The sequence below is a fragment of the Lepidochelys olivacea genome (genome assembly GCF_965140295.1).
Source record: "Lepidochelys olivacea isolate rLepOli2 genome assembly, chromosome: 3".
In the NCBI taxonomy this organism is placed as follows: domain Eukaryota; kingdom Metazoa; phylum Chordata; order Testudines; family Cheloniidae; genus Lepidochelys; species Lepidochelys olivacea.
Genome location: NC_140413.1, coordinates 37230696 through 37257900, shown reverse-complemented (window position 1 = coordinate 37257900; position 27205 = coordinate 37230696). Strand labels below are relative to the sequence as shown.

The 27205-nt window shown below is 40.9% G+C and overlaps 1 protein-coding gene across 2 annotated transcripts in view; it reads right to left on the bottom strand.

Moving 5' to 3' along the window:
- Nucleotides 1-27205, bottom strand: part of PXDN (peroxidasin) — a 151383-nt gene that overhangs the window by 29228 nt on the left and 94950 nt on the right. For both annotated transcript variants that reach the window (XM_084622584.1, XM_084622585.1), the window contains 5 exons: nt 23014-23170; nt 17993-18101; nt 17252-17409; nt 12559-14062; nt 12019-12153 (listed from right to left, as the gene is read on the bottom strand). In XM_084622584.1, the coding sequence (XP_084478710.1) occupies nt 12019-12153; nt 12559-14062; nt 17252-17409; nt 17993-18101; nt 23014-23170 (2063 nt within the window). The remainder of the gene's footprint in view (nt 1-12018; nt 12154-12558; nt 14063-17251; nt 17410-17992; nt 18102-23013; nt 23171-27205) is intronic.

Below are 27205 nucleotides of genomic sequence, written 5' to 3'. Positions count from 1 at the left end.
ATTCTTCTCTTCTGCAGACTAAACAATCCCAGTTCCCTCAGCCTCTCCTCATAACTCATGTGTTCCAGACCCCTAATAATTTTTGTTGCCCTTCGCTGGACTCTCTCCAATTTATCCATATCCTTCTTGTAGTGTGGGGCCCAAAACTGGACACAGTACTCCAGATGAGGCCTCACCAATGTCGAATAGAGGGGGACGATCACGTCCCTCGATCTGCTCGCTATGCCCCTACTTATACATCCCAAAATGCCATTGGCCTTCTTGGCAACAAGGGCACACTGCTGACTCATATCCAGCTTCTCGTCCACTGTCACCCCTAGGTCCTTTTCCGCAGAACTGCTGCCTAGCCATTCGGTCCCTAGTCTGTAGCTGTGCATTGGGTTCTTCCGTCCTAAGTGCAGGACCCTGCACTTATCCTTATTGAACCTCATCAGATTTCTTTTGGCCCAATCCTCCAATTTGTCTAGGTCCCTCTGTATCCTATCCCTGCCCTCCAGCATATCTACCACTCCTCCCAGTTTAGTATCATCCGCAAATTTGCTGAGAGTGCAATCCACACCATCCTCCAGATCATTTATGAAGATATTGAACAAAATCGGCCCCAGGACCGACCCCTGGGGCACTCCACTTGACACTGGCTGCCAACTAGACATGGAGCCATTGATCACTACCCGTTGAGCCCGACAATCTAGCCAACTTTCTACCCACCTTATGGTGCATTCATCCAGCCCATACTTCCTTAACTTGCTGACAAGAATACTGTGGGAGACCATGTCAAAAGCTTTGCTAAAGTCAAGATACAATACATCCACTGCTTTCCCTTCATCCACAGAACCAGTAATCTCATCATAGAAGGCGATTAGATTAGTCAGGCATGACCTTCCCTTGGTGAATCCATGCTGACTGTTCCTGATCACTTTCCTCTCATTTAAGTGCTTCAGAATTGATTCTTTGAGGACCTGCTCCATGATTTTTCCGGGGACTGAAGTGAGGCTGACTGGCCTGTAGTTCCCAGGATCCTCCTTCTTCCCTTTTTTAAAGATTGGCACTACATTAGCCTTTTTCCAGTCATCCGGGACTTCCCCCGTTCGCCACGAGTTTTCAAAGATAATGGCCAATGGCTCTGCAATCACAGCCGCCAGTTCCTTTAGCACTCTCGGATGCAACTCATCCGGCCCCATGGACTTGTGCACGTCCAGTTTTTCTAAATAGTCCCTAACCACCTCTTTCTCCACAGAGGGCTGGCCATCTATTCCCCATGTTGTGATGCCCAGCACAGCAGTCTGGGAGCTGACCTTGCTCGTGAAGACAGAGGCAAAAAAAGCATTGAGTACATTAGCTTTTTCCACATCCTCCGTCACTAGGTTGCCTCCCTCATTCATTAAGGGGCCCACACTTTCCTTGGCTTTCTTCTTGTTGCCAACATACCTGAAGAAACCCTTCTTGTTACTCTTAACATCTCTTGCTAGCTGCAGCTCCAGGTGCGATTTGGCCCTCCTAATTTCATTCCTACATGCCCGAGCAATATTTTTATACTCTTCCCTGGTCATATGTCCAACCTTCCACTTCTTGTAAGCTTCTTTTTTATTCTTAAGATCAGCTAGGATTTCACCGTTAAGCCAAGCTGGTCGCCTGCCATATTGAGTTTAGTCTGGGGAGTTAAAAAGTGTCACCAATATCTTTATGGGAAGCAATATACTTTGGTTACAGAGCAGCAGCCACTAGTTTCAATTTTTAACCCAAAGAAAGGTGTACCGGCAATGGCTGCAGCACAGTTACAGAGATGGGCAATATCCTGGGGCACTCACTGTTCTGCTGTTGCTCAATAGTACCAACCAACACAGAAGTCTTGAAGAGACCTTGAGAGGTCATATAGTCCATTCCCTCCCCCTGCACAGGGGAGTATACCTAGCATATCAAGTATACCTAGACCTTGTATACTAGCATATCAAGTATACCTAGACTTTACCTGACAAATTGTTTAACCTGGTCTTAAAAACTTCCAATGTCACAAATGGGGATTCCACAGCCTCCCTTGGTAACTTATTCCACTACGTAACTGTTTATATAGTTAGAAAGCTTTTTCCTAATATCTAACCTAAATCATATTTGCTGCAGCTTCAGCCCTTAACTTCTTGTCCTACCTTCAGTGGACATGGAGAACAATTGATCACTGTATAGTCAGATCAGAGGTCAGATGTTCCTGAACAGATTCTAAGCAACAAAGGAACTCAAACCACATCTGAAGAGTTCCAGTTGTTTATTAAAAGAAATGGTATCAAACACTTCACATTGACTCATTACCATCCTGCCACCAATGGATTAGTGGAAAGTTTTATTCAGACATTCAAGAAAGCAATATGTGTTACAACCCCAGGAAAAGGTAGCATACAACCCATGATTACAGATTTTCTATTGTTACTACAAATCAGACACCAGTAATATTGTTTATGGGATGTAATTTAAGGTCTTGTCTGGACTTGTTGAAGCCTAATATACAGAAAGAAAGAGTTTTCACATGGGAGAAACTTGGTAAGAGACTACTGAGCTAACTTGTGGAAACCTGGAGTGATTACATCATTGACTGGTCCTCTGTCACATTAGGCAGAAGTAGCACCAAACTTGTCACGGAGAACTAGCTTTTGAGCACAAGTTCAGCAGGATGTTTTACACCAGTGATGCCTATTGAAATATTGAGCCTACAATGTAGCCATAGACGGTGATTTGTCATAGTACCAGTGAACCTTTCCCTATTTCTACTACAAGGGACCCTAATACTGTAGCGCAGGAATATATTGATACAGCTACACTAGACGATATAGATATTTGTGATCCCTATGAAATATTATCCTGAAAGAAGTCATAAACCACCTCTCAGACATAATTAACACCATCTTATGCATCACTGATAATGATATGTTTGCAATTTTTGTTTGCCCTTTCATTCTAAAGGGGGAGGAGTATGTAATGTATAGAAATTGGGTAATAGCCCTTTAAATAGTTTGGGAACCCAAATGGGCCTCCCTGTCTTCTATTGCACCAGAACCCTGCCACAGTAGCAGTGTACTTAGGTAGCATGGCCTTCTATATTTGTATATAATTTATAAACTTAGTTATTTGTAACCCCACCGTGCCAGTGTGATTTCCCCATATTCTTTATGTTGTGTAGAGAGCAAACATACAATATCTGTCAAGAGAAGATCCTTTAAAGTTATGATGCTGCAGAACCACACTATGAGTTGTGTAAAATGAGTTACATTTATCAAGAAGTCAGAAGAATATGTACTAAAGTTGCTCCACTTCTACCTGCACAATTTTTCTAACAGACAGAGGAGCCAACAGAAACATTGGGATGGGAAACCAGGTTTGAGGTCTTGAACTATGTATTTATGTTCTCAAAATGAGCAATGCTTAATTCAGCTGTACCCAACTCATTTTCCCCTAACCAGACACATCTGTTTCGCAAGGTACTGACAGCTTCCATCCTCTGTCCGTAATAAAGGCTCCTCAAAGACTTGTGTGGCACTTCAAAGCAGCTGCATACTTTGGACAGCAGACTGAAGTGTTTTAACACTTCAATATAGCTCCCAAATAGTATTTTGGAAAACAATGTCTTTCTGCTGATAACATGCAAATGAACACTAGAGTGGGCAACATGATTAACCTGCAGTGACATATGTGGGTATATGCTGTTACCAGAAGTTTGGAGACCTTATTTCTGAGTCAGAATTTCTCCCTTTCATTTATGTACATACAAACATCTGATTTACATAGTTCTGGATTCCATTTCTAAAATTAAGTAGGTTTTATGCAAAGGAAAAAAAAGACAGAAAAGTGTACTGAGAGGGCTGTAACACTCACCTGCGGGTATTCAAATACTTTATTTATGATCTAAGAGTTTAAAGTACCAGCCTACAATTTTATAAGATAAGCTCTGATCCACCCTCCCTAATGATATTTTAGCAATATTTGCCTGAGGCATTGTTTTAAATTACATTTCATTTCATGATTCATGCTCTCTCTCTATTTTCCCTCTCTTAAGGCCCCTTTTAATTATGAAAAAATAAACTTAATTGGATAGTGGTAACTACTAAAATGTGGCTAATCATTGCCAGGCATCTACAATAAAAAGAAACCTGTCTTTCTTCCCTCAAGAGAAGCAAAACCAGGCAAGACATCACAGATTACAAGTTACATCAAAAGGAGGGAAGTGTGGATTTTCAGACATCAGAATGAGAAGGGAGAGTGGTCAAATACCAAAAAGAATGCCAGGTAATGTAACAATAATAATTAATATTTTATCCCCTTTATATTTTCACCTAAGGGCATGAAGGATGCAGTGCGCTCAAGTGTCCCTCAGTTCCTTTGTCCAGTTCAGAATCCAAGTGGTGTAGAACTCCCTAGTAGAGGGGAAAGAGAGCAAGTCACGGAATTCATGTGGACAACACATCTTGAAAAAACACAGTTACTGTAAGGTAAGTAACTGTTCTTTCTACCTCAAGTGATTGTCCACATGTATTCCACTTCTGATGACTAGTGAAAAGTGACCTCATAATTAGGAGAAGGTTGCTAGAAGCCCTATTTAAATCAAGACTGCAGGAAAAGCTCTGTCAAAGAGGACATCAAATCTTGAGGCCTCAACTAAAAAATAGCTGGGTGAAAGTGTGGACTCATCCCCATTGTAGCTGCCCTACAAATTTCTGAAATTGGTATGATTCCCACAGAAGACACAAAAGATCCTGAGCCCTGGTGGAGTAGGCTCTAATCTAAATAAGTCATAGAATTATCTAAGGCTGTGACACTATGTCTACATTAGGTCTGGTCTACACTAGGAAATTAGGCTGGTATAACTGTGTCGCTCAGGGGTGTGAAAAATCCCCTGAGCAATGCAGTTAAACTGAACTAACCTCCAGTGTAATCAGCACTAGGTCGATGGGAAAATTCTTCTTTCGACCTAGCTACTGCCTCTTGGGGAGGTGGATTACCTATGCCGATGGGACAACCCCTCCTGTCGGCATAGGTAGTGTCTTCACTGAAGCACTACAGCGGCGAAGCTGCAGAGGTACTGCTGTAGTGGTTTATATGTACACATGCCCTAATACAATTAGATACCAATTTAGACGGTCTTTGAGTGGATGCTGCCTGACTTTTCACCCAATCTTCAAATGCTACAAACAGCCTAAGGGAACTCCTGAAGGTTCTTGTTCTTTCAAGGTATTATGAAAGAGTCCTAACCACATCAAGGGTGTGCAATTTGACCTCCCCCTGGTTAAAGTGGGGCTAAGGAAAGAAAAATGGCAGGTGAATAGTCTAATTGAAATGAAAATCTAAGACAATCTTGGAACACATTTATGATGAACCCTAAGGATCACTTTGTCTTTACGGAACACAGTCTAAAGTGGACCAGCCGTGAGGATCTGCAGCTCCTTTACCTTTCAAGCTGATGTTATAGTCACTAAAAAGGTCATTTTCATAGAAAGATGATATGGTAAGCAAGTGCTAACAGCTCATAAGGGGGTCCCCATTAACCAACCTAACACTATATTGAGGTCCCAAAAAGAAGGGAGCTCACAGAAAGTGGGAAACACATGAAATAACACCCCTAAGGAATATAGCAACTATAGGGTGAGAAAATACAGTTTCCCCTTGGATGGGAGGATGATATTGGTGCTTGATGTACCCTTATGGAGCTGATGGATAGCCCTGAATGCTTTCGGCATATCAGATAGACCAGAATAGTAGGAATTGGGACTTCTAAGGGAGACAAGTGGCATAGCGTTGCCCAAATAAAGAACCTCTTCTATTTAGGTGCACAGGTCAATCTGGTAGAGTCCTTCCTGCTATTCGCAAAAATATTCTGGACTTCAACTAAACAGCTTCTTTTACTGACAGAGAGAGACAAGGTGGATGAGGTAACATCTTTTATTGGACCAACTTCCATTGGTGAGACAAGCTTTTGAGCTTACTCTGCTTTAGTTTGGGAAAATAACTCAAAGTGTCACTGCTCTTTGTAAGCTTGAAAGTTAGTCTCTCTCACCAACAGAAGTTGGTCCAATAAAAGATATTACCTCACCTACATAATCCGTGGATAGGTACACTTTATTCTCAGAGTCCATGAGATAAGGAAAACATCTGACAAGAAGACTGAATTCAGCCTTTCCCCAAATCTCCCACTGTCGAACAGAATGTTTGGCATTTCTTGTTCTGATCTGAAGCAACACTTTTGATTATCCCCACCTGCAGAAGATGGTTTGCAGGCTCAAATCTTTAGCGGGCAATTTGCAGATGAGAGGGCCGGTCCAGCAGGACATTCTGAAAGTCTGATAGAAGCAGAATTACTGGTACAATCTGTTGATGAATGCACCAATTCCAGAGATGAACTTGCTTAGCAAAGGAGGGATAATTGTATTCCTTCCTGTCTGTTGACATAAAATATTGCTGTTGTGTTGTCTGTCATTTCCTCAACTGTTAGTCCATAACATAGGAAGAAATGCTTTGCAAGCTAGACAAATAGCTCTGCGTTTCAGAACATTTATGTGAATCTCTTTGGCAGTCAAGAGGCCTTGTGCCTTGTGATGCTGTATGGAATAAGTGTGACCATTTATAATGTTATTGATACCAATATTACAAAATAGAAATGAATCTTACAAGATATGCCATGGAAGATGTCAAGGTTCCTTCCCTACTCTGAACTCTAGGGTACAGATGTGGGGACCTGCATGAAAGACCCCCAAGCTTATTCTTACCAGCTTAGGTTAAAAACTTCCTCAAGGTACAAACTTTGCCTTGTTCTTGAACCCTGTGCTGCCACCACCAAGCATATTAAACAAAGAACAGGGAAAGAGCCCACTTGGAGACGTCTTCCCCCCAAAATATCGCCCCAAGCCCTACACCCCCTTTCCTGGGGAAGGCTTGATAAAAATCCTCACCAATTTGCATAGGTGAACACAGACCCAAACCCTTGGATCTTAAGAACAATGAAAAAACAATCAGGTTCTTAAAAGAAGAATTTTAATTAAAGAAAAAGTAAAAGAATCACCTCTGTAAAGTCAGGATGGTAAATACCTTACAGGGTAATCAGATTCAAAACATAGAGAATCCCTCTAGGCAAAACCTTAAGTTACAAAAAGACACAAAAACAGGAATATACATTCCATTCAGCACAGCTATTTTACCAGCCATTTAAACAAAACAGAATCTAACGCATATCTAGCCAGATTACTTACTAGGTTCTAAGACTCCATTCCTTTTCTGTTCCAGGCAAAAGCAACACACAGAGAGACAGACCCTTTGTTTCCCCCCCCCCCCCCGCCCCTCCACCAGCTTTGAAAGTAACTTGTCTCCTCATTGGTCATTTTGGTCAGGTGCCGGCGAGGTTATCCTAGCTTCTTAACCCTTTACAAGTGAAAGGGTTTTGCCTCTGGCCAGGATTTTATAGTTCTGTAAACAGAAAGGTGGTTACCCTTCCCTTTATATTTATGACAGAAGGTATCAGTAGAAAAGTTATGATTTGCTAAGTATGATAATCTTGTTTATACGTATGTATCATCTTTGTTTCATGAGTTATAAATATGTGTGATATATCTGTACCTCAAACTTGTGCTGTCTTTCTGAGTGACACCGATGAAGTGAGCTGTAGCTCGAAAGCTTATGCTCAAATAAATTTGTTAGTCTCTAAGATGCCACAAGTACTCCTTTTCTCCATACAGATTGGCATCAGCACTATCCAGCCTGTTTAATGGCCCATCAAGGGCAATCAGCTGTACAGTGAACCAACAGAGAGAAGCCAGGGGCTACACCTATGAGTCAGCAGGACATACAGGGACATGCCTGTTGACAGGGGACTCCAAGAGCTTTCCCATGCCCATGTGCTGTGAGCATCTGTTTGGGACAAAGCCACATGGCAAAGGATATTGTCAAGGTTCCTTCCTCACTCTGAACTCTAGGGTACAAATGTGATGACCTGCATGAAAACCTCCTAAGCTTACTTTTACCAGCTTAGGTTAAAACTTCCCAAGGTACAAATTAATTTTACCCTTTGCCCTTGGATTTTCACTGCCACCACCAAACTTTATCTGGGTTTACTGGGAAACGTAGTTTGGACATGTCTTTCCCCCCCAAATCCTCCCAACCCTTGCACCCCACTTCCTGGGGAAGGTTTGGTAAAAATCCTCACCAATTTGCATAGGTGACCACAGACTCAAACCCTTGGATCTGAGGACAGTGAAAAAGCATTCAGTTTTCTTACAAGAAGACTTTTAACAGAAGTAAAGAAATCCCCTCTGTAAAATCAGGATGGTAGATACCTTACAGGGTAATTAGATTCAAAACATAGAGAATCCCTCTAGGCAAAACCTTAAGTTACAAAAAAGACACACAGACAGGAATAGTCATTCTGTTCAGCACAGCTCTTTTCTCAGCCATTTAAAGAAATCATAATCTAACACATACCTAGCTAGATTACTTACTAAAAGTTCTAAGACTCAATTCCTGTTCTGTCCCCGGCAAAGCAGCATACCGACAGACACAGACCCTTTGTTTCTCTCCCTCCTCCCAGCTTTTGAAAGTATCTTGTCTCCTCATTGGTCATTTTGGTCAGGTGCCAGCGAGGTTACCTTTAGCTTCTTAACCCTTTACAGGTGAGAGGATTTTTCTTCTGGCCAGGAGGGATTTTAAAGGGGTTTACCCTTCCCTTTATGGAAGAGCACGTTCTTCCATTTCTGGCCAAAGAGTTTTGTCATGGGATCAGCCCAGCGTGTTTTCATTCTGTCCAGCGGTTGCTTGTGGTCTCTGGGGATCCAATCACTGATGCAGGTTGTCCACCTGTTGTCTACCCTATGGATTATATGATCCACCCATCTCCGCTTTGCATTGTACATCGCCTGCACTACATCGGTCACCTCAGGACACCTTCTAATCTTCTCATTTGGTATGTTGTCACAGAGCAATATCTTACACATTCGCCTTTTCATTGCTTTCTGGGTGACAGTGAATTTTTCTTCCTCCACTTTCCTTGTTGACCAGCTTTCCGCTCCATATATCATTGCTGGCAGAACAGTGGAGTTAAACAGTTCTTTCTTCATGGGCAGTTCATCCTCCGTTAGAGATATCTTTATTTTGTTGCCTTTCTCCCCCTACTACTTTCCACTTCAAATGAGTTGTCTCTGTTCACCTGCTGACCCAGGTAAATATATTTGTCGACCTTCTTGATTACTTTCCCGTTTACAGTGATGATTCCTGCTAAACAATGCTCCGCATCCACTTTGTCTTAAAAGTGTTCACTTCCAACCTGATATCATGCAAAAGTGTTTGCAGTTGCTGCAATTTGTTCTCCAGTTCTGCTGTTTCCTTTGCCAATATTACCCAACTGTTGGTGAAGAAAATATGCATTAACTGTTCTCTGTCATTTCTGATTCCTTCTTCCCCATACAATTTAACTGCAATTCCAGTACTGCTGAAAACAGCTTCAGTCAGCTTCAGTGACTGTCTGATTCCTCTATGAATAATAATAATGCACAGGACATTGAATAAACTTATCTCTGTCGAACAATTGCAGTTTATTTCTTCCAACAGGTCAATGTACCTCTGGTTGATTCAGATATTGTTGAGTGCGTTGAGTACAGTGTTAATCTCCACCAAGTCGAATGCCTTTTTGTAGTTGACAAATTCAAGACACAATTGAACTTTGTATTCCTTGCATTTTTTAATGGGCTGCCAAATTGAGTGGATGTGATCAATTGTTGAATACCCTGAGCAGAAATCAGCTTGTTCTCTGCTTTCGTGCATTTCAAGATCCTTCTTAATCCAACTGAGTGTGTCACGGGTGAAGATCTTGTGAGAGGAATGCAATTGGATGGTAGTTCTCAGTTCTTCTGGATTGCCTTTCTTCATCAATAGTATTGTTTTTGATTTCTTCCATGCATCTGGAACATGCTTGCTACTGATGTAGACAGTATCTTCAATAATAATACATTAAAAAACTTTATCTAGAGTGGCTTGTGACCAGGCCTGCTCTGTCTTAGGGGCTGTCGTGTAGCCTCCAAGAAATGGACAATAGCTCTTTAATCTTTTGCAACGCATAGGACTTTATCAGTTTTTGAGTCATAACCTTCAAATGGGAGGACCTCAGTAGTTGTCTGGACCTCCTTTAGTACTCTCAAAGGCTGCAACCAGAAAGCCCTGTGCATGGCAGTGGAGTGTGTCATTGATTGTGCTGCCATGTCCAATGCGTCTAATGCTACCTGCAAGGATGAATGAGTTACCAGTTGTCCCTCAGCTACAAAAGACTTTAGTTCCTCTTTAAATTCTTGAATTTATGTGTCTGCCATGTGATGCAGAAGTTTCTGAAATGTTTTTAAATAGTCAGACTGAATGGACATGGAGTGCACAACTGCTTCATCTGGTGAGGAAGAGGAGATCACTGCTGAGATCTAGTGCTTCTCCATTTGCAGGTGTTCTTCCTCACTTTCCCATTCTTACTGGGGTATAATGTGAGTCAGTGCCAGATGTCCTTCTCAAGGAACCACAGGTTTCACAGGGAAGGGAGATCTATATCTAGTGGTGGTAGCAGAGCTAGGTTTTCTTGCCAGATCACTCAGTACCAAGAATAACTTTGCTGCCAAGAAAGTCAGTGCCAGGAGCATCTGTGCTGCAAGATTCAGCACCAGAGTCACTGGCACTGTGTGCATCAATACTACTGCTGAGAGGCTGGTACCAGCAAAATGTGGACCACTGCCTGAGACAGCGCCCTATGGGCTCGGGGACCAGGTTTTGCCAGGTTGTCAGAGGCACCAAATTTGTGCTCTGAACTACCCTTTGGCTGAGCAGTGAGAGATCTATGCCTCCTTTTATTAGGTTCCAGGGAGGGTAACCAAGGCCTGTACTTACTGTGGAAACTATGCCCCTTCCAACTCCTTTCAGATAACTAAGTGAAGGACATGACTTAGCTGCTCTGCTGGCCTCAGTGGATTAAGTTTTCTTTGAAGAGTGAGCCTAAGAGCGGAGTTGGGCAGCAGGTCAAAGGAGCACTGACTGAGGAATCCTGCTGAGGCCTAATTGGCCTTTTTTTCCCTTCAGTTCTGAGGAAGCTCACATTGAGTGCGAAAACGTTTAAGATGGGCCTCTCTTGCTTTCTACATCCTTTTGGAGAAGAAGCAACAGATCTAGCATCTATCAAGCAAACAATCCTCTCCAAAACAAAAGAGGCACCTTGAGTGTCTGTCATTAAATGAAATAGTTGCTTCATAGGAAGGGCAAGTTTTGAAGCCCAGAGGCTTAATTTCAGCCATAGCAGCTCATCCCCATTAGGGTGGGAAAAATCCCAAACACTAATAGAAAGATTGTTGTTGTTGTTTTTACATATAGCTAAGAGGTTGTAAAAAACAAAAATCACTACAATAACTATGCTAGTATTACTAGCTAACTAGCCACACACACACACACACACACACTACTAGGAAAGTTGCACAGTATGCAGAGAACTGGACATTGCAAGGTTTCCATCTCGCAGCCATAGGCAGTAAGAGTGCAGGAAAGGCCCCAGTGGACACTGCTGGCCAATAGAATCCAATCTCATGCATGTGGATGCATGTGTGCATCAGAAGTGGAATACACATGGACAATCACTGAAGAAAGATTATTTTCTTCAATTTACAGTGAAGTAGTTTTAACAGTAATTTGCACAAGGGCAGTCAAACAATGTCAGAAATAGGAAAGTCAGGAGTTCCTGGGTCCCAGTCCCCTGCTCAGTCAGCTACTCTGTACTGTCTTTTGGAGCTTTATATGCTATTTTCACCATAAAAGATAACAGGCCTTAAAAATAACTAAGCATAGCTGTTATTTCAGCTGCTTTGACAAACTATAAAATCAGCTTTTTATCTCTTTCATTTCTATATTCAGATCATAAAAAAAAAAAAGAAAACAGAGTTTGCATTTGAAAAAAGTCATTCAACAATTAAAAAAAAATAAATAAATCTATTCTAAAATCACTTAAGTTTTCCACGGACATTTTGGCTTTACCTGTCTCCATCTCGAAGACGTTTAAACTGTGTATTCAATAGACACATCAAACTTGGCCCCAATCGGCTACCAGGAACTAAATCTTCTACCATAAGAGCAGGAAATAAATCTATGTTCAGAGGTGAACCATAGAGCCTATAACAAGAGAAACACAAACAGTTATGTTAAAATTATACATTTATAAAAGCATTCAGTATTATGACAAAAATAAGGGTAATGGATATGAACTATTCACAGCAAAAATGACTGTGGTATTAAATCACCTTGAGCATTCTCTTCCTGGTGGAGTGGAGAAATCAGATCTCTATAAGTCTCACTGGGGAAAAGACATTCTGTAGCTTATGCAGGTATTGGGGAACCCTGAGCCCCCTATATATATCTCCTGATGTTGGCAGGAAGTCTTTTGGAGATTCCTTTATCCCTTTCCTAACAAATACTTCCTTCTAGGTTAGACATTTAAATAACTATTATTTTCACATGCACATTTAGATATAAAAGTATATTTGAATTTTTAACAGTTCACCTTCACCTCAAGCTCACCTGCTAAGTTTCTCCCTGATTTCAGGATTCCTCATTTCGTTTTTCAGATCTTCAAAAGTATGAGCTGAAGAAAGATTACAGTAAACTCTAAAATCATGGTAGGGAGGAATTCCATGATCTCTGCCTCTCTGAATATTCATAGCTGCCAGATCTAAAGCCACGGTACGTGCCATGGAGAATAGTCTCTCTGTTAATTCTGTATTGAGTAACTGTGATGGTACTCGCATCTTACCAGCAACACCAAACAATCCCCTTAAAAGTGGATCAATGCCTCCTTCATTTACAATCCGAAAGGGAGAGAAGAATGCCTTATGAAGAGGTATATGGCCTTGTAGAATAGGTTCAAAGTTTTCATCCAGCCGATAGAGTAAGGGATTGATAAGTGTGTGACCAAACCTAAAAGCGGCAGTTGCAAACTCATTAGTTATGCCAGAATTAACATTGGGATCATAACCTTTATATTCGCCAAGCATCTTCATGCCTACCTCTCCAAAGATCTTAGGTAGCCAATGGTTGTATGTTATATGTTGCACTTCTGCACCAACAATTTTGCGTGTTTCATGATATATTGTGTCCCCATCCCAGTGTGGGTTGAGTTTCAGTAACTCTGTAGCAATTCTGTTGTGTTCCCTAAACCACAATGTATGCATACTGGTGAGACCCAGTTGCTCATTAGCACGATGATCCCCAGCTAAGAAGCAAGGAATGGGGCTCTCATTTTCATCTCTCATGCATTCTGTTGGTGGGCCAGTAGCAAATGGAAGAAGCGGCTTGCCAGATCTCTGTACAATGCCCTGTCTCAGAAGACCCCTTTGACTTGCCAAGTCTCTGATTTCTTGTGACTCGTGGTCTGAACTGCCATACACATTGGATGCATCAATATACGAAGTCAGCTGGTTAATCTGTTCTCGTGGGTAAACAGAATTCATCAGAAGAGATGTCATGCCACTTCCACAAACAGGACTGGAGCGTACAAAAAACATGCACCGTGCACCATTTCTAACTCGGGGGTCATTTGGTGGTACCATGATTGAGAAACATGGAGGATCGTTGGTACAAACTGAACTGCAGTGCTGACCATCAGAAAACCTGGCTTCACTAAGAGCAGCAACTGTAGAGTCAAGGTCATGATCAAGGAACTGACCCCATTGCATTAGCATGTGAGTAAACTGATCATCAGGGGTTATTGTTTCAGTTCCTATTAGAGATGTTGAAACCAAGCGAGGCATGGGGAGCGTGTATCCATTATAGTGTCTATTAGGTCCAATGCCCCTAGGCAAATTAAATCCATTTTCATAGACTGACTTTAACAAACGTTCAAAGGCTGTCAAAGAGGCTCCCCACATCGGATGCTGCAGGTTATTGCAAGTTCCATCATGTGTCCTGTATTTCTGGTGAAAGCACATATCTGAGCAGTTATTCACTCGTCTATGGGCTGTGCAGCCTGACAGATTAGCTATCAGGTTCAAGTATTGTGGAGATACAAGATCGTTATAGTGATAGCCTGAAACAGAACAGAAGCATAGGGAAAATTAAGGACTTATCAGATTTTGGATGCAAAATTACAAATATACTAGACATAATTTTATCATCTTTTGATTTTAAAAAATCCCACACACCCTTGGACAAATTCAAAGGAAAAATAATTTTCATGACAACAATGATACAAAGCTTTTCAAAAGATCTCATCTCCCACTTAGCCACCTAAATGAAACAGGCAGATTCTGGAAAGTACTCAACACAAAACATCTGCCATTGAGAATAATTTGAAAATCTGCCCACTTCATTTAGGTGCCTAAATGGGAGATGAGCTCTTCTGAAAATCTGGTCATAACTAGATACTGAGAACATTTGAAAATGTGGCCCAAAACTAATATCAGTTGAAGCTTTTCTACTCTCAGAACTCTGTTATCTTATACAAGCTTTTGATCACTTCAAAATATATTTCTTACTATTATGTATTGTTTTATAGGTTATATAAATATTATAGCAATATAAAAAAGACACACACACTCTCCACCCTACTCAGAATACAAGTGCCCCATTGTGCTAGGAACCATAAAACACATTGGTAGTTGTGGTCCTTAATTTCATCAAAAGACAAGTGAGTGTAACAAACAATAGGTAGGAAGACGGGAGGAAGGATGAGGTTAACTGTAATAAAATAAAATGTTTACATAGGCTAACAGCATGCACAAGTAAATGGTAATCATTCAAGAATAATGCTACATATGATCTGAATGAAAAATTCAAAGAGTAGGTGTCAACTAGCTGCCCTACAAATAATATTTTCAGGACTACTCTGGTCTCTGAAACACTGCACACCATGGTGCAGAATCATTACTGGCTACTAAAGAACAGAACACAGTACACTGTTTTGAGGATTTTTAACACTTTAAGATGAGGATGTTGTGGCTCTGCTGCTCCAATGCCTGTCCTTGTAATCAAGTCTCCCTTTCAGTAACACACCTTTCTAAGTTATCTTCATTTATTATAGTTTTCTGAATCTCTCTTTCCTTTTGCTCTTTACTTGTGTGCAGTTGAGATAAATGATTGTATGCTGTGGTAATCCTGGTTTCCATCAAAATTTCTGGAACAAGGGTGTGAGCAGAACCAAACTTCCACGTTTTTGGACAAGCTGGCCTGAAAAAATAATTTTTGCCACATACTCCAAATGTAACACATTCCTGTCCATTACCACACCGCTATATATAAGCCTGGTTTAAGATTTTTTTCTGAAGTGATAGCAAGAGAATTCTTTGGGATACAGCTGAAATTTAATAGTTTCATTTAGTCAAAAGTTCATAGATCGGCAATTGTTAGGTTCCCCCAATTTTTCTGCTACAAAAGTGGGACCCATCCACTTGTTCTTTTCAACTTTAGTAGCAGCTTACATTTGTTAGCTTTGAAAACACAAACCAAGCAAGTGCAAGGACTAGGGTTAGAAATTTAGGGGGAGGGTGTTTAAATGAAAACAGATTCTCTTTACATTTCTAGTTTTGCGAAATCCTGGGGCCATGGCTGTGGATTTTGCAGGGACCAAAAGCCAGCTCTGGTTGTGAATAGTTTTCAACACTATAAAATGTTGTCTGAGATAATTAGCTTGACTTTTTAAATGAATTCACTTTGGACATGCTCATGATCCTATTGTATTCACTTTCAGCGAACATTAGAATGATTGTTTTTACTAGCATTAAAGTTGATAAAAATTAAATTTCAGTGTTTCATACATGAGTATTCATGAAAAAAGAATGTTAGATTTGGATGCACTAGTATTTATACTACAAATACTTGCATCCAACCATAGAACAAACAAAATAACCCTGTGATTATCCTAATAAACTGCAATTTCTCAAATGTTAAGATTTAAATACTTGCAATTTGTAGTTAAAAATATTGAAGAAAATGTCAAACGATTCTGAATGATTAGCAGCAAACTCAATGAAATTATGATCTGTTTGTGGATGTTCTGTAGTCAAATAAGAAGTCAAATTTGTGAGACAAATTATTCCTTGCAAATTGTTTGCTCAGCATTATGAGTAACTGTCCATTTTTACTAACAAATCTTATAGTGGTTTAATTCTACTAAGCTTACAGTCTTTGGCCTTGTACATATTTGCCTAATTCAGGGTCACAGTTAAAGTTTTAGGAAGTTACAGTGAAATTCTCAATTATAAACATCAAAAGTAGTATTTATAAGTTAAAATATTTCCTCAGATTCCAGTCTAGCTGTAACATTTGGCTACCTGCCACACCTCAGCATCTCTCCTAAAACTCCATCATTATTTCCAAAGGCTTTAGTCATAAGTCTCACACACTGACACATTACATTTCAACTGCCAAAAGCAAGAACTTATAGGCACGGCAGAACAATTAGCTTACAGTTCTCTTTGCAAGTGTGATTAGCTCTAAATTTTCAGGCTGGGCATTAGAATTCTAACTTCTGAGTTGAGCAGTTAATGAGCAGAAATATTAAACTTTACTTTTTTCTTACTATTTATAAAAAACAACAAAAAACATATTTCTTAATAGCAAATTAAATTTGAGAACAGACTCCCAGGAAACTGTTGTAGCTTAGTTTGATACTATACTCTGCTTTAAGAACAAGTAACAATTACTGCAGGAAAACTGGTACAGAAAATGCAGAAATACTGTTCTGTAAAGTGATCAAAAACAGTGCACAAATCTTTGCTGTTTGATTATATCCTCTCTGTGATAAGACAAACAGGGATTCCCATGTTTTCTTTTGATGCAATAACCAATACGAATACTGTCTTAACAGTACATACGGAAAAATTCTAATTCTTCTAAGAAACTATTAGCCAAATTCACCCCTTTGTTAACACCTATGCAACTCCATGTACTTCATTCAGTTGCATTTCTTTTAACTGAGGGAAGAATTTGACGGCAGCATTTTTTTCCTTAGTATGTCAAATAGTGAAGAATTAAAATAATGTACCAGCACATCTCAGACAGACAAGTTACATCAAAATATAGCAATGTGTGAATCAAGGACCTAATCTTTATTCACGTTGGTGAGCTCTTGCACACTCAAGGAGCCACAATGACTTCAACAAGAGTAATAGCTGCACAGTGGGGCACAGAGCTTTTAAAATTAATACTCCTTGAAGCATAATGAATTGAAATGACTTATACACTACAAAACACAGAAAGTAAAGAAAAAGGTACTGACTTGTTCCATTTAGGTCAACCATTAAACCATCTTGTACATGATCTTGAATTAACTGCAATGTCCTTTCAAATATTTCTCCAGCTCTTGCTTGCTCAACAGTGTAAGGATCTCTTGGGTATCGAAATAAGGCTAGCAAATCATTTGGAGAACGAGGACGACTAACAGATAATTGAAAAATAGTAAGTGTATACACAAGTGCTATAAGACTACAAATGGTTTAAAAAGTTTCTGCAACTTAAGATATCACTAGACGTGATTGACTATACCTTTGTTACTCATCCCAAAATGGAAAGCAAAAATAAATAAAAATAAATATCTACATTTAATACAAGATGACTGAAAAACATATTTAAACATGCAAATAGATTAAATTTGTATTAAAATGCATTAGATCCAACATTAAAATACCAGTAGGCTTTTGAATAAAACCAAGCTTTTTAAACATGCTGTTTCCCCCCAAATAGTTGAAATAACTATTCAAGTCCTATTAGCCAAATTTGTTTGTCAGTGGCACTTAGTGCAGTTTTCATTTAAAAACATGGGTTTCTTGCTAAATTGCTAGCACTCCAGAAACTAATCAACCAGATGCTGAAGTTTGTTATTTAAAACCATTATATCGTCTCATCTTTCAGATGTGTAATAGTACTGTAGTCAAATAGGTTTACTGATTGTAGCATTTCTTTCAGTATATCCAAAATTAATTTTGACTTCCCCATAAAAAAAACCCAAAGTACATGATACCTGTCAAACAAATGTGTACGTGTTGAATTTATAGCTCTGTCAACAGTTGCAATTGCTTCAACGATTGATGTTGCTACAAATGGATCTCCATTTCGACTGACATTAGGAACTAGAAAAACATGAAGTTGCATATTACTACAAACATTACTGCACACAAAAAAGTTACTCATATAAAGCAATGTCTAGACACTACATCATTTCAGTTTCACAAAGAAAACCACATTTCCTTAAGTTTTACTTACTCCAAATTTAAAATGACTAATCATTTGGGAACTCTACTGAAACACATTTACATCCCTGCAGAATTAAGTTTTGTTTTGTTTTTAAATGCCAGTTACAAATAAGTGTTCAATTAAAATGAAACTACTGTAAAAATAAGACAGTGTGTGAAAAATAAATAAAACTATTTAAGTAACTGTTAAGTAGTCTTACAATTGTTATACAACCATGACCAAAGCAAAAAAGTGAACTCAATATTCTAGCTCAGCTTCTGCTTGTGGTGCAGCATATAAGCAGCTTAAAAGTTGCAACCAAAAGCCTAACCAGCATCCACTAAAGTCTATGGAAACATTCCCATTTATTTCAATGGATATTGGATTGGGCCCCAAGTATATGGGTTTAAGTGGATAACATGAAACACGACAGTCAAAAGCCCCACATTTATAGGCTTCATTTTTAATTTTAGAACATGTATAGCTGTATTACATAAGTTCAAAGAGGCTTTTCCTAAAAAGCTGTTAGAGATTCCCAAGTAGCTATGAGGACTTGTTCATGGTTATAATCTTGGGATCTCTCTAGGAAGCAAGAGAGACCACTTTGGGGGCCTTAAATCTTTGTTTTATTTTCAGCATTATCTAACCTCCGAAAAGTAGGACAAAGATCACAAGCTCATAGACCACAAATCTTCATAATACTAGCAATGCAAGATCTCATGGGTCCATGAAACTACCTTTTTACGAAATGTTTGGTCAGCCACTGCTGCTGTTGAAGTGCAGCTGGGTTCATACAATCTACCCCTTAGTGCCTCTCTCCTACCCTGTGTCGGGGGCCACCAGATCCAGTAGCAATACCGAAAGATTCCCCAGAGTGGTTGGTAAAGTGACATTGACGGAATGGGGGTAAGGGTGGGGGGGGAAAGAGGCAGGTTTGCAGTGGGTACATAATCTCTTTGATCATTACCTACCTCACATGGTTGCTATGAGGCTTAATGTTTGTAAAGAGCTTTGAGATCTTCAAATGAAGATGCTATACAAGTGAAAAGTATTTTATTAATAAAGTAACAGCACTGTAACTTTGAGACCACAGCCAATACGCCAGAATGGGATGGGTGAATATACAAAACCAGCTTTAACTCTGAACATCCTTGCTCTCGTTAGTTTGACATGAAAGTTTTACTTTACAGTAATATTTTTCTCCAATGTGCTTTTTAAAACACCCAGTGCACTCTTCAGAGGAAGGTTTCACTACTTTTGCATAACTGGAAGCTCAGCGACCGGTTCTATTACAGCTCCAGTAGAGTGGTCTTTCTGAGTAGTGATAAACACGCTTGGAAAAATAATTTTTGGGATCTGTGATGGGGTGTGTAGCTCCTCACACCAGCCCTGCAGGAGCTGAATTAGACCAGGTGGGCCCAATCAGCTAATTAGGCTGCAAACAGTGGAGCTTTAATCTGAAGGCAGTTAATTAGAGAGAAGCTCACTTGCAAGGGACAGGCGGGTTTCTACAAAAGACAGGAAATTGGAAGCAAAAGGGCTGGCAGGGAGAAGGTTGCAGTTACTCCCTGGGAGAAAGGAGTTGTGTTTAAGAGGCTGCAGAGACAAGTTGCCTAAAGTTACTACCTGGGAGCAGGGAGAACATAAGAACAGCCATACTGGGTCAAACCAAAGGTCCATCTAGCCCTGTATCCTGTCTTCCGGCAGTGGCCAATGCCAGGTGCCCCAGAGAGAATGAAGAGACCAGGTAATCATCAAGTGATCCATCCCCCATCACCCATTCCTAGCTTCTGGCAAACACAAGCCAGGGAGTGAAGAGATTGGCAAACCCAGAGAAGTGGGGAGGGCCAGGAGGTATGGAAGTGGCTCAGGGAAAGGCAGCAATGTGCAGGGAATGGACCTTGGCTGCTGTGTAGAGGGTCCCTTAGCTGGACCCCAGAGTAGCAGGTGGGCCCGGGATTCCCCTGCCAGCTAGTGGGAAAGGCACTGTGAGGCAGTGAAGTGAAAGACTGCCTGAGATTACTGGAGAGCAGGAACTTTGATACACATCTTGTCTCTTTCCCCCTCTCCCCCGGAAGGCTGGAGGGCTGACTCACAAAGAGAAGGTTATGGTTGATGGAGTGAGAGAACAGCTGCAAAGGTGAAACTGATGGGGTGTAACTGCTGGAAGGGGCGTCGGCCTGACCAAGCTAATCTCCAGAACCGCCAGGAGGCGGCACCATCCAGCGGTGAGTAGAGCAACCCATGACAGGATCTAAACAATGGAAGCAATGGTCGGATATCTAAAGACATTTTTGCATTACTTTATTTTTGTTTTAAATATTCACTACCAATCGCTCACTTGTTAGACTGATATGGTAAGCAAGTTTACCATTCAAAGACCGAGAGTCTCAATGTTTTCAAAAGGTGGGGGAAGACTTATGGGGGTCCTACAAAAGTAGCTCAAGCAACGAGGTTTTTTTTGGTGTTTTAATCTTTAAAGAGCAGGTTCAAATTTTTCAAATATAGTTTTTTAAATTAATAAACTCTATCCCCATTGTATCCTGCCTTAAATTTAAGCCAAAGTTTTTAGAAAGTTGCAATCTGGGGTAGGACACAATGGAGAAAGATCTCCCAGAAATTATACCAGATTGCTCTGTGAGCTTTGTTTATGAGGGGAAGTTTGTAAGAAAGTTTGATTTGCATCATGCTTTGAAAATAGTCAGAGACCGCAGTCTGAGTCTGTGCGACATTGAGGTGAAGAGAATTTTGTTGGCTATGGTTTTGTGGATATTGTGACATAGGAAGGGCCACACAGAGGCCTCAGGCAGAATCTGAAACGGAGGCCCCCCATCCTTTTAAAATAAAATAAAATAAAATAAAATTACCACTAACGGGAGGCCCCAGAAAGAGGTTCGGGGTTGGATAGTGAGCCAGCTCTGCATTCACCCTGTAGTAGCAGCTCCTGTCCTGCAATACTGGGCCCAATTCCTTGCTCTGGGCATTGCAACCTAGAGCACAGAGTCACAGCTCCACTCATGTTTGGTCCAGTCACTCCTCCGTCCATCATGACAGAGGGGCAGCCAGGCCAAATTTGAGTGAGTGGTGCTGTGACCCCCAGTGCCAGGTCACAATACCACTCAGTTTGGGGGCCATCTTAAACAGGGGCCCAGGGCAAATTGCCTCTTTTGCACTCACCTCTGGGTGGCCCTGGACACAGAAGAAGAACTGAGATTAAGTATCAGTTAAATATTGTATAGTTCATATAGCATAATATTCTTCACTTCTAGTCCTAAATTATTGTGCAGTGCCACGTGGCCACATTTCACTGGATTCTCAGGTAATACAAGTGGCTTAAACCTTGTTTGTTCAGATGATTAGGTAGACATCCTTCCTTGTTCATGGGGGAAAATTGCCAGACTTAACCGTGGCTTTATCACCTCAAGGTTGAACTACTTCAGTGGGTTTCGTCTGATGATGATATTATTCAGTTACACTGAAGAACATTGTGGCTACTGCTTATCGGAGCTGGTTAGAATTAGTACATTACATCTGCACTATGTGAATGGCACTGGCTTCTGATTTGTTATGGGGCAATTCAAGGTTACATTTAAGACCTGACTAACTTAAGGAACTTTCTCTCTATGCATCACCATGGTGGCTGAGATCAGCTGATACCTTTGTAGACTGTCACTAGATTTGCATTCCTCATTAACTGGAAATAAAGATTTTTTCAGTGAAGGTCTCCCAACTCTGCCATTTGTATCCTCTGGTGTTCTGACAGAGCTCAAGTTCGTGACATTTGGAGCTCGGAGCACACCACTTATTTTTGGTCAAAAATGTGTTTGACTACGGATCACTGATGAAGCAGTACATGGGGCGGGGGGTGGAGGAAGGCTGAATTGTCTATTACATGTAATATAATTTTATGCATTGCATGTTTTTTTGTGTTATGTTATGTGCCAGAGGCCAGGGCAATCAGCACAGTAAAACATTTATATAAAAGTTAGCAAGAGCGAAACAGAACTCAGGCCAAGAAACAATAACCAAATATTTTAAAAAAAATATGTGGTAGTGTGTTTCCATTTTATATTACACAGATATTGTGCCATTCTTACCTAGATTTAAATTAGTTACTTAAAGGAAAAAAAAGTGTACACTATATTGTGTAAAATTTTCAATGTACAATCAGTAAGAAGAGCTTTGGGATTAGTCTCTATAAGAGCATGGAAGTATTACAAATGATTTTGGTAGTCTCTCAGCCAGCCTATTATTTTTATTTATATTTTTACCAAGTAATTTGTTCTTATACTGGCTTCTTATAAACAATTAAGACTTTTAGGAATTCTTTGTGGCAGCAAACTATTTTCCAATTAGTCATTGTAGATCTACCTTTAAAAATGCCAGAGAATTTACTGTCTAGTCATCACAAAAGTCAGTTTGTGCATGGAACTAGCAAGTTCAGATAGAGCCAAAAAATATCTCAAGAGGAAACTTGTGTGGCCCCCTGCAACCTAAAGCATTCTTTCGGACTTCAATCATGAATATGCTCCAAGCATGCTAGGCTATGAAGTCACACAGATGCTTCAATATTAGAGATTTTGGATGACTTATTCCGCAAGGGCCAGATTTTGAACCTCTTACTCCCATTGGTTAGCTGTCATTCACCTGAGTAGTTTCACTGAAATCAACACAATCACTTAGGTGAGGAAGGAGTTCACAAGCTGGCCTTTGGTGTTGAAGCTGCATGTTTATGCCTTTAATGTTAAAGAGTATAAATAGTATGACCTAACTCATATCTTGCTACCCATGATAATTTAGAAACCTTACCATTAACACTTAGCACCATGCTAACTGAGGAGTATCCAATAGTATTCCGGGCAACACATTCATATCGACCTTCATCAGCTGTTCCAACATCACGAATGGTAAGAAATCCCTCCGGACTAACATGAAATTTTCCACTTTCTGTTACCTGAACTCCGTCCTGCAGCAAAGCACAATGCTCTGTTATTCTAAATGTATCATCTCTGGCAATTTTATTAGCATTTTAAATTTGTTTTTAGATTTTGAATATTTTTTTTTCTTCTGGCAGTGTGAACTTGTTCTGAGAACAGTAATAGATTATCTTTATTTCGTACCAATTTTATATGCCAAGTCAATCATTTAAATTAACCCAACAGAAATCCATTAATAAATCTCATACAAAATTTTTTTACAGTTTAGAGAACAAAATTTAGCAAGAAAAAGCAGCATAACTCACAGTACTGTACAGTTCTACTGAGACAGGACAGTTTGCATGCAGAATAGTATACGGAATATATTTATTATGTCTACAAACTTAAAAAAGCAGCACAAAATATCCTCTCAGTTGTGTGCCCTTTCCATATAAAATACAGGCCCAACAAATAATAAAACAAGACTCTGCGGGGCCATATACTGTAAGGAATGGATTGAATTCACTTGAATACAAATTCACATTCATATTCACTTGAATACAACCTCTTGTAACTGAATGCTTTGGCAAATGCTAATTATCCTCAGAGGAGGGAGAACAGAAACACTGCCACTCAGACGCCTTTCCCCCCCTCTAATACTGGGAAAAGAGGAAAGCCTAGTCCCCTCTCATGGCAGTGGTACCCAGTAGCCCCTCTGCTGGCACTCAGCCCTGCAGCCTGATCTGAGTACCCCACCCATTCCACAGGGAAGGAGGGGAATACTGCCAACAATTCAGCAGGAATGAGGAGTTCAGTACCCTCTCCGCTGGGCCCTGTGCCATAGCTCTGAACACATTTCCCTGTGTTCTGTGCCTTCCAAGTACATTGTTGTTGCCTCTCAGCTGAGCAGTGGTTGACCATGCTGCAGGTCAGTTTCCATTATTGGAGAGAAACTGATGTCAAGTGCACTATCATTTGTTTGTTTCCACTATGTACAGTTCCCATCTGAAGTGTGTAGGTGAGTTCTGTTATTTTTCAGCCACAAGAGACTCCAAAGATGCCTACGTAGATTTGAACTCCAGCTTAGTCATGCTGAATAACCACCAGAAACAGCTTCCTTCATCTCTGTCCCACCAGGTTGCCCATCATCCTCCCAAAAGCCAAGGGACCATCTGGCTGCAAACTCAGTTGAGCCGAAACTCAGCCTCCTTCACCTGGGCAGCTCTGCGCTTGCAGAAAGAAGGGGGAGGGGGTGGGCAGTGGCATGGAACCCCATGTGCCCTACATGCCTCACTTCTGTTTGGAGGGGAGAAATCCCCCACCAAAAAAAGTGCCCATGGTCGCCCCACCCACCCCGTGCGGCTTCCCTTTGCTTCCCTGCCATTTTCCACAGGAAATCTGCGGGGGGGAGGGCAGCATTTTCTGTGGATGTGCAGTCCTGCAGAATCCCCCCAAGAATATACTGTATACTTTATAGTATGCATTAAATTTCAGAAATCTCAGTGGTCATTGGACCGTGTGCTGTAGCCGGCAGTTGGAAGCTGTGAGCTTCTAAACAAGGTTTGACATCTAGAAGCCTCTGTTCATTGCTGAGCCTTAGTCAGGGGTCGGGGCTATCAAGAAGGCCAGGGCTTTATAAAGCAGTGAGCAAGCGACCAGGGAACTTTGAGAACAGGGACCGCTAACAGGGAGTTTTGAGAGGGAGTTGGGGAGTGGGAGAGGGGCGAGGTACACTATAATCAAAACTTCTTGATTTAAACAAAAACCCTATCATTAACCTAGGTAGCTGTAGGAGAAATGCAGGCAGAAGACCAGCAGCAGAGTGGGGGATATCCTGTTTATTGTACTCAGTGTAGCACGTATGGTTACCTGCCATGTGGGCGGGTGGCATATGTATGCATTCGGTGCAAGGAGCTCCTGGCCCTCAGAGACCGTGTACGGGTTTTGGAAGCCAGGATGGCGGAACTGGAGAAGCTAAGGGAGGCAGAGAGGTATGTTGATGAGGCTTTCCAGGACACTGTAGATTTGTCCCACCTCTAGTCAGACAGCCCCTGCGCTGTTACGGAGGATGAAAGGCCCAGAGAAGGAGAGCAGTCAACGGGAACAGAGGGAAACCTTCCCATATTTGGGACCCTCCTTCCAGATGATGTTGGGGTATCCTCTCGCACTGAGGTTACCTCTCCAGGGGAGGGAACTCCAGTCATTAGGAAAAGGCAGGTGTTAGTAATGGGACATTCAATCATTAGAAACATAGATAGCTGGGTTTGTGATGACCGGGAGAACCGTATGGTAACTTGCCTGCCTGGTGCAAAGGTTGTGGATCTCTCAAGGCATCTAGATAGACTTACGTGTAGTGCTGGGGAGGAGCCGGTGGTCATGGTACAGGTAGGTACCAATGATGTAGGGAAGGGTAGGAGAGAGATCCTGGAGGCCAAATTTAGGCTGCTAGGAAAGAGACTGAAATCCAGGACCTCTATGGTGGCATTCTCAGAAATGTTTCCAGTTCCATGCGCAGGGTCAGGTAGGCAGGCAGAGCTTCAGAGTCTCAATGCGTGGATGAGACGAGGGTATAGAGGGAAGGGGTTTAGATTTATTTGGAAGTGGGGAAACTTTTGGGATGGGGGAGCCTATACAGAAAGGATGGGCTCCACCTAAACTAAAGTGGATCCAGACGGCTGGCACTTAACATTAAAAAGGTTGCAGAGCAGTTTTTAAACTAAGAACTGGGGGAAAGCCGATTGCTGGAGAGGCGCACGTGGATCAGACAGAGACTTCTCCTAGAGGAGAGTCTATTTATAGAGATTCTCTAGGTTTTAGTCAGGAGGAGGGGATGAAAGAGGACTAAGTATGGGCCAGATCAGATGAGAAACATTCACAAATGATCTGACACATCAGAAAAGGGCAGACAAATAAACAGTGACAAGTTTTTAACATGCTTGTACACAAATGCTAGAAGTCTAAATAATAAGATGGGTGAACTAGAGTGCCTCGTGTTAAGGAGGATATTGATATAATAGACATCACAGAAACCTGGTGGAGTGAGGACAATCAATGGGACACAATCATTCCGGGGTACAAAATATATCCGAAGGACAGAACAGGTCACGCAGGAGGGTGGGCGAGGTGGCACTATATGTGAAAGAAAATGTAGAATCAAATGAAATACAAATCTTAAATGAATCCACATGTTCCACAGAATCTTAATGGACAGTAATTCCATGCTGTAAGAAGAATATAACAGTAGGGATCTATTATCGACCACCTGACCAGGACAGTGATAGCGATGCTGAAATGCTAAGGGAGTTTAGAGAGGCTATCAAAATAAAAAAAACTCAATAATAGTGAGGGATTTCAATTATCCCCATATTGACTGGGTACATATCACCTCAGGATGAAATGCAGAGACAAAATTTCTCTTTACTTTAAATGACTGCTTCTTGGAGCAGCTGGTACAGGAACTCACAAGGAGACAGGCAACTCTCTTTCTAGTCCTGAGTGGAGCACAGGATCTGGTCCAAGAGGTAACTATAACAGGACCACTTGGAAATAGTGACCATAATATAATAACATTTAACATTCCTGTGGTGGGAAGAACACCTCAACAGCCCAACACTGTGGCATTTAATTTCAGAAAGGGGAACTATGCAAAAATGAAGAGGTTAGTTAAACAGAAATTAAAAGGTACAGTGACTAGAGTGAAATCCCTACAAGCTGCATGGACACTTGTCAAAGACACCATAATAGAGGCTCAACTTAAATGTATACCCCAAATTAAAAAACACAGTAAAAACTAAAAAAGAGCCACCGTGGCTTAACAACCATTAAAAGAAGCAGTGAGAGATAAAAAGGCATCTTTTAAAAAGGGGAAGTCAAATCCTAGTGAGGTAAATAGAAAGGAGCATAAACACTGCCAAATTAAATGTAAAAATATAATAAGAAAAGCCAAAGTTTGAAGAACAGCTAGCCAAAAACTCAAAAGGTAACAACAAAATGTTTAAGTACATCAGAAGCAGGAAGCCTGATAAACAACCAGCCCCTGGATGATCGAGATACAAAAGGAGCACTTAAAGACGATAAAGTCATTG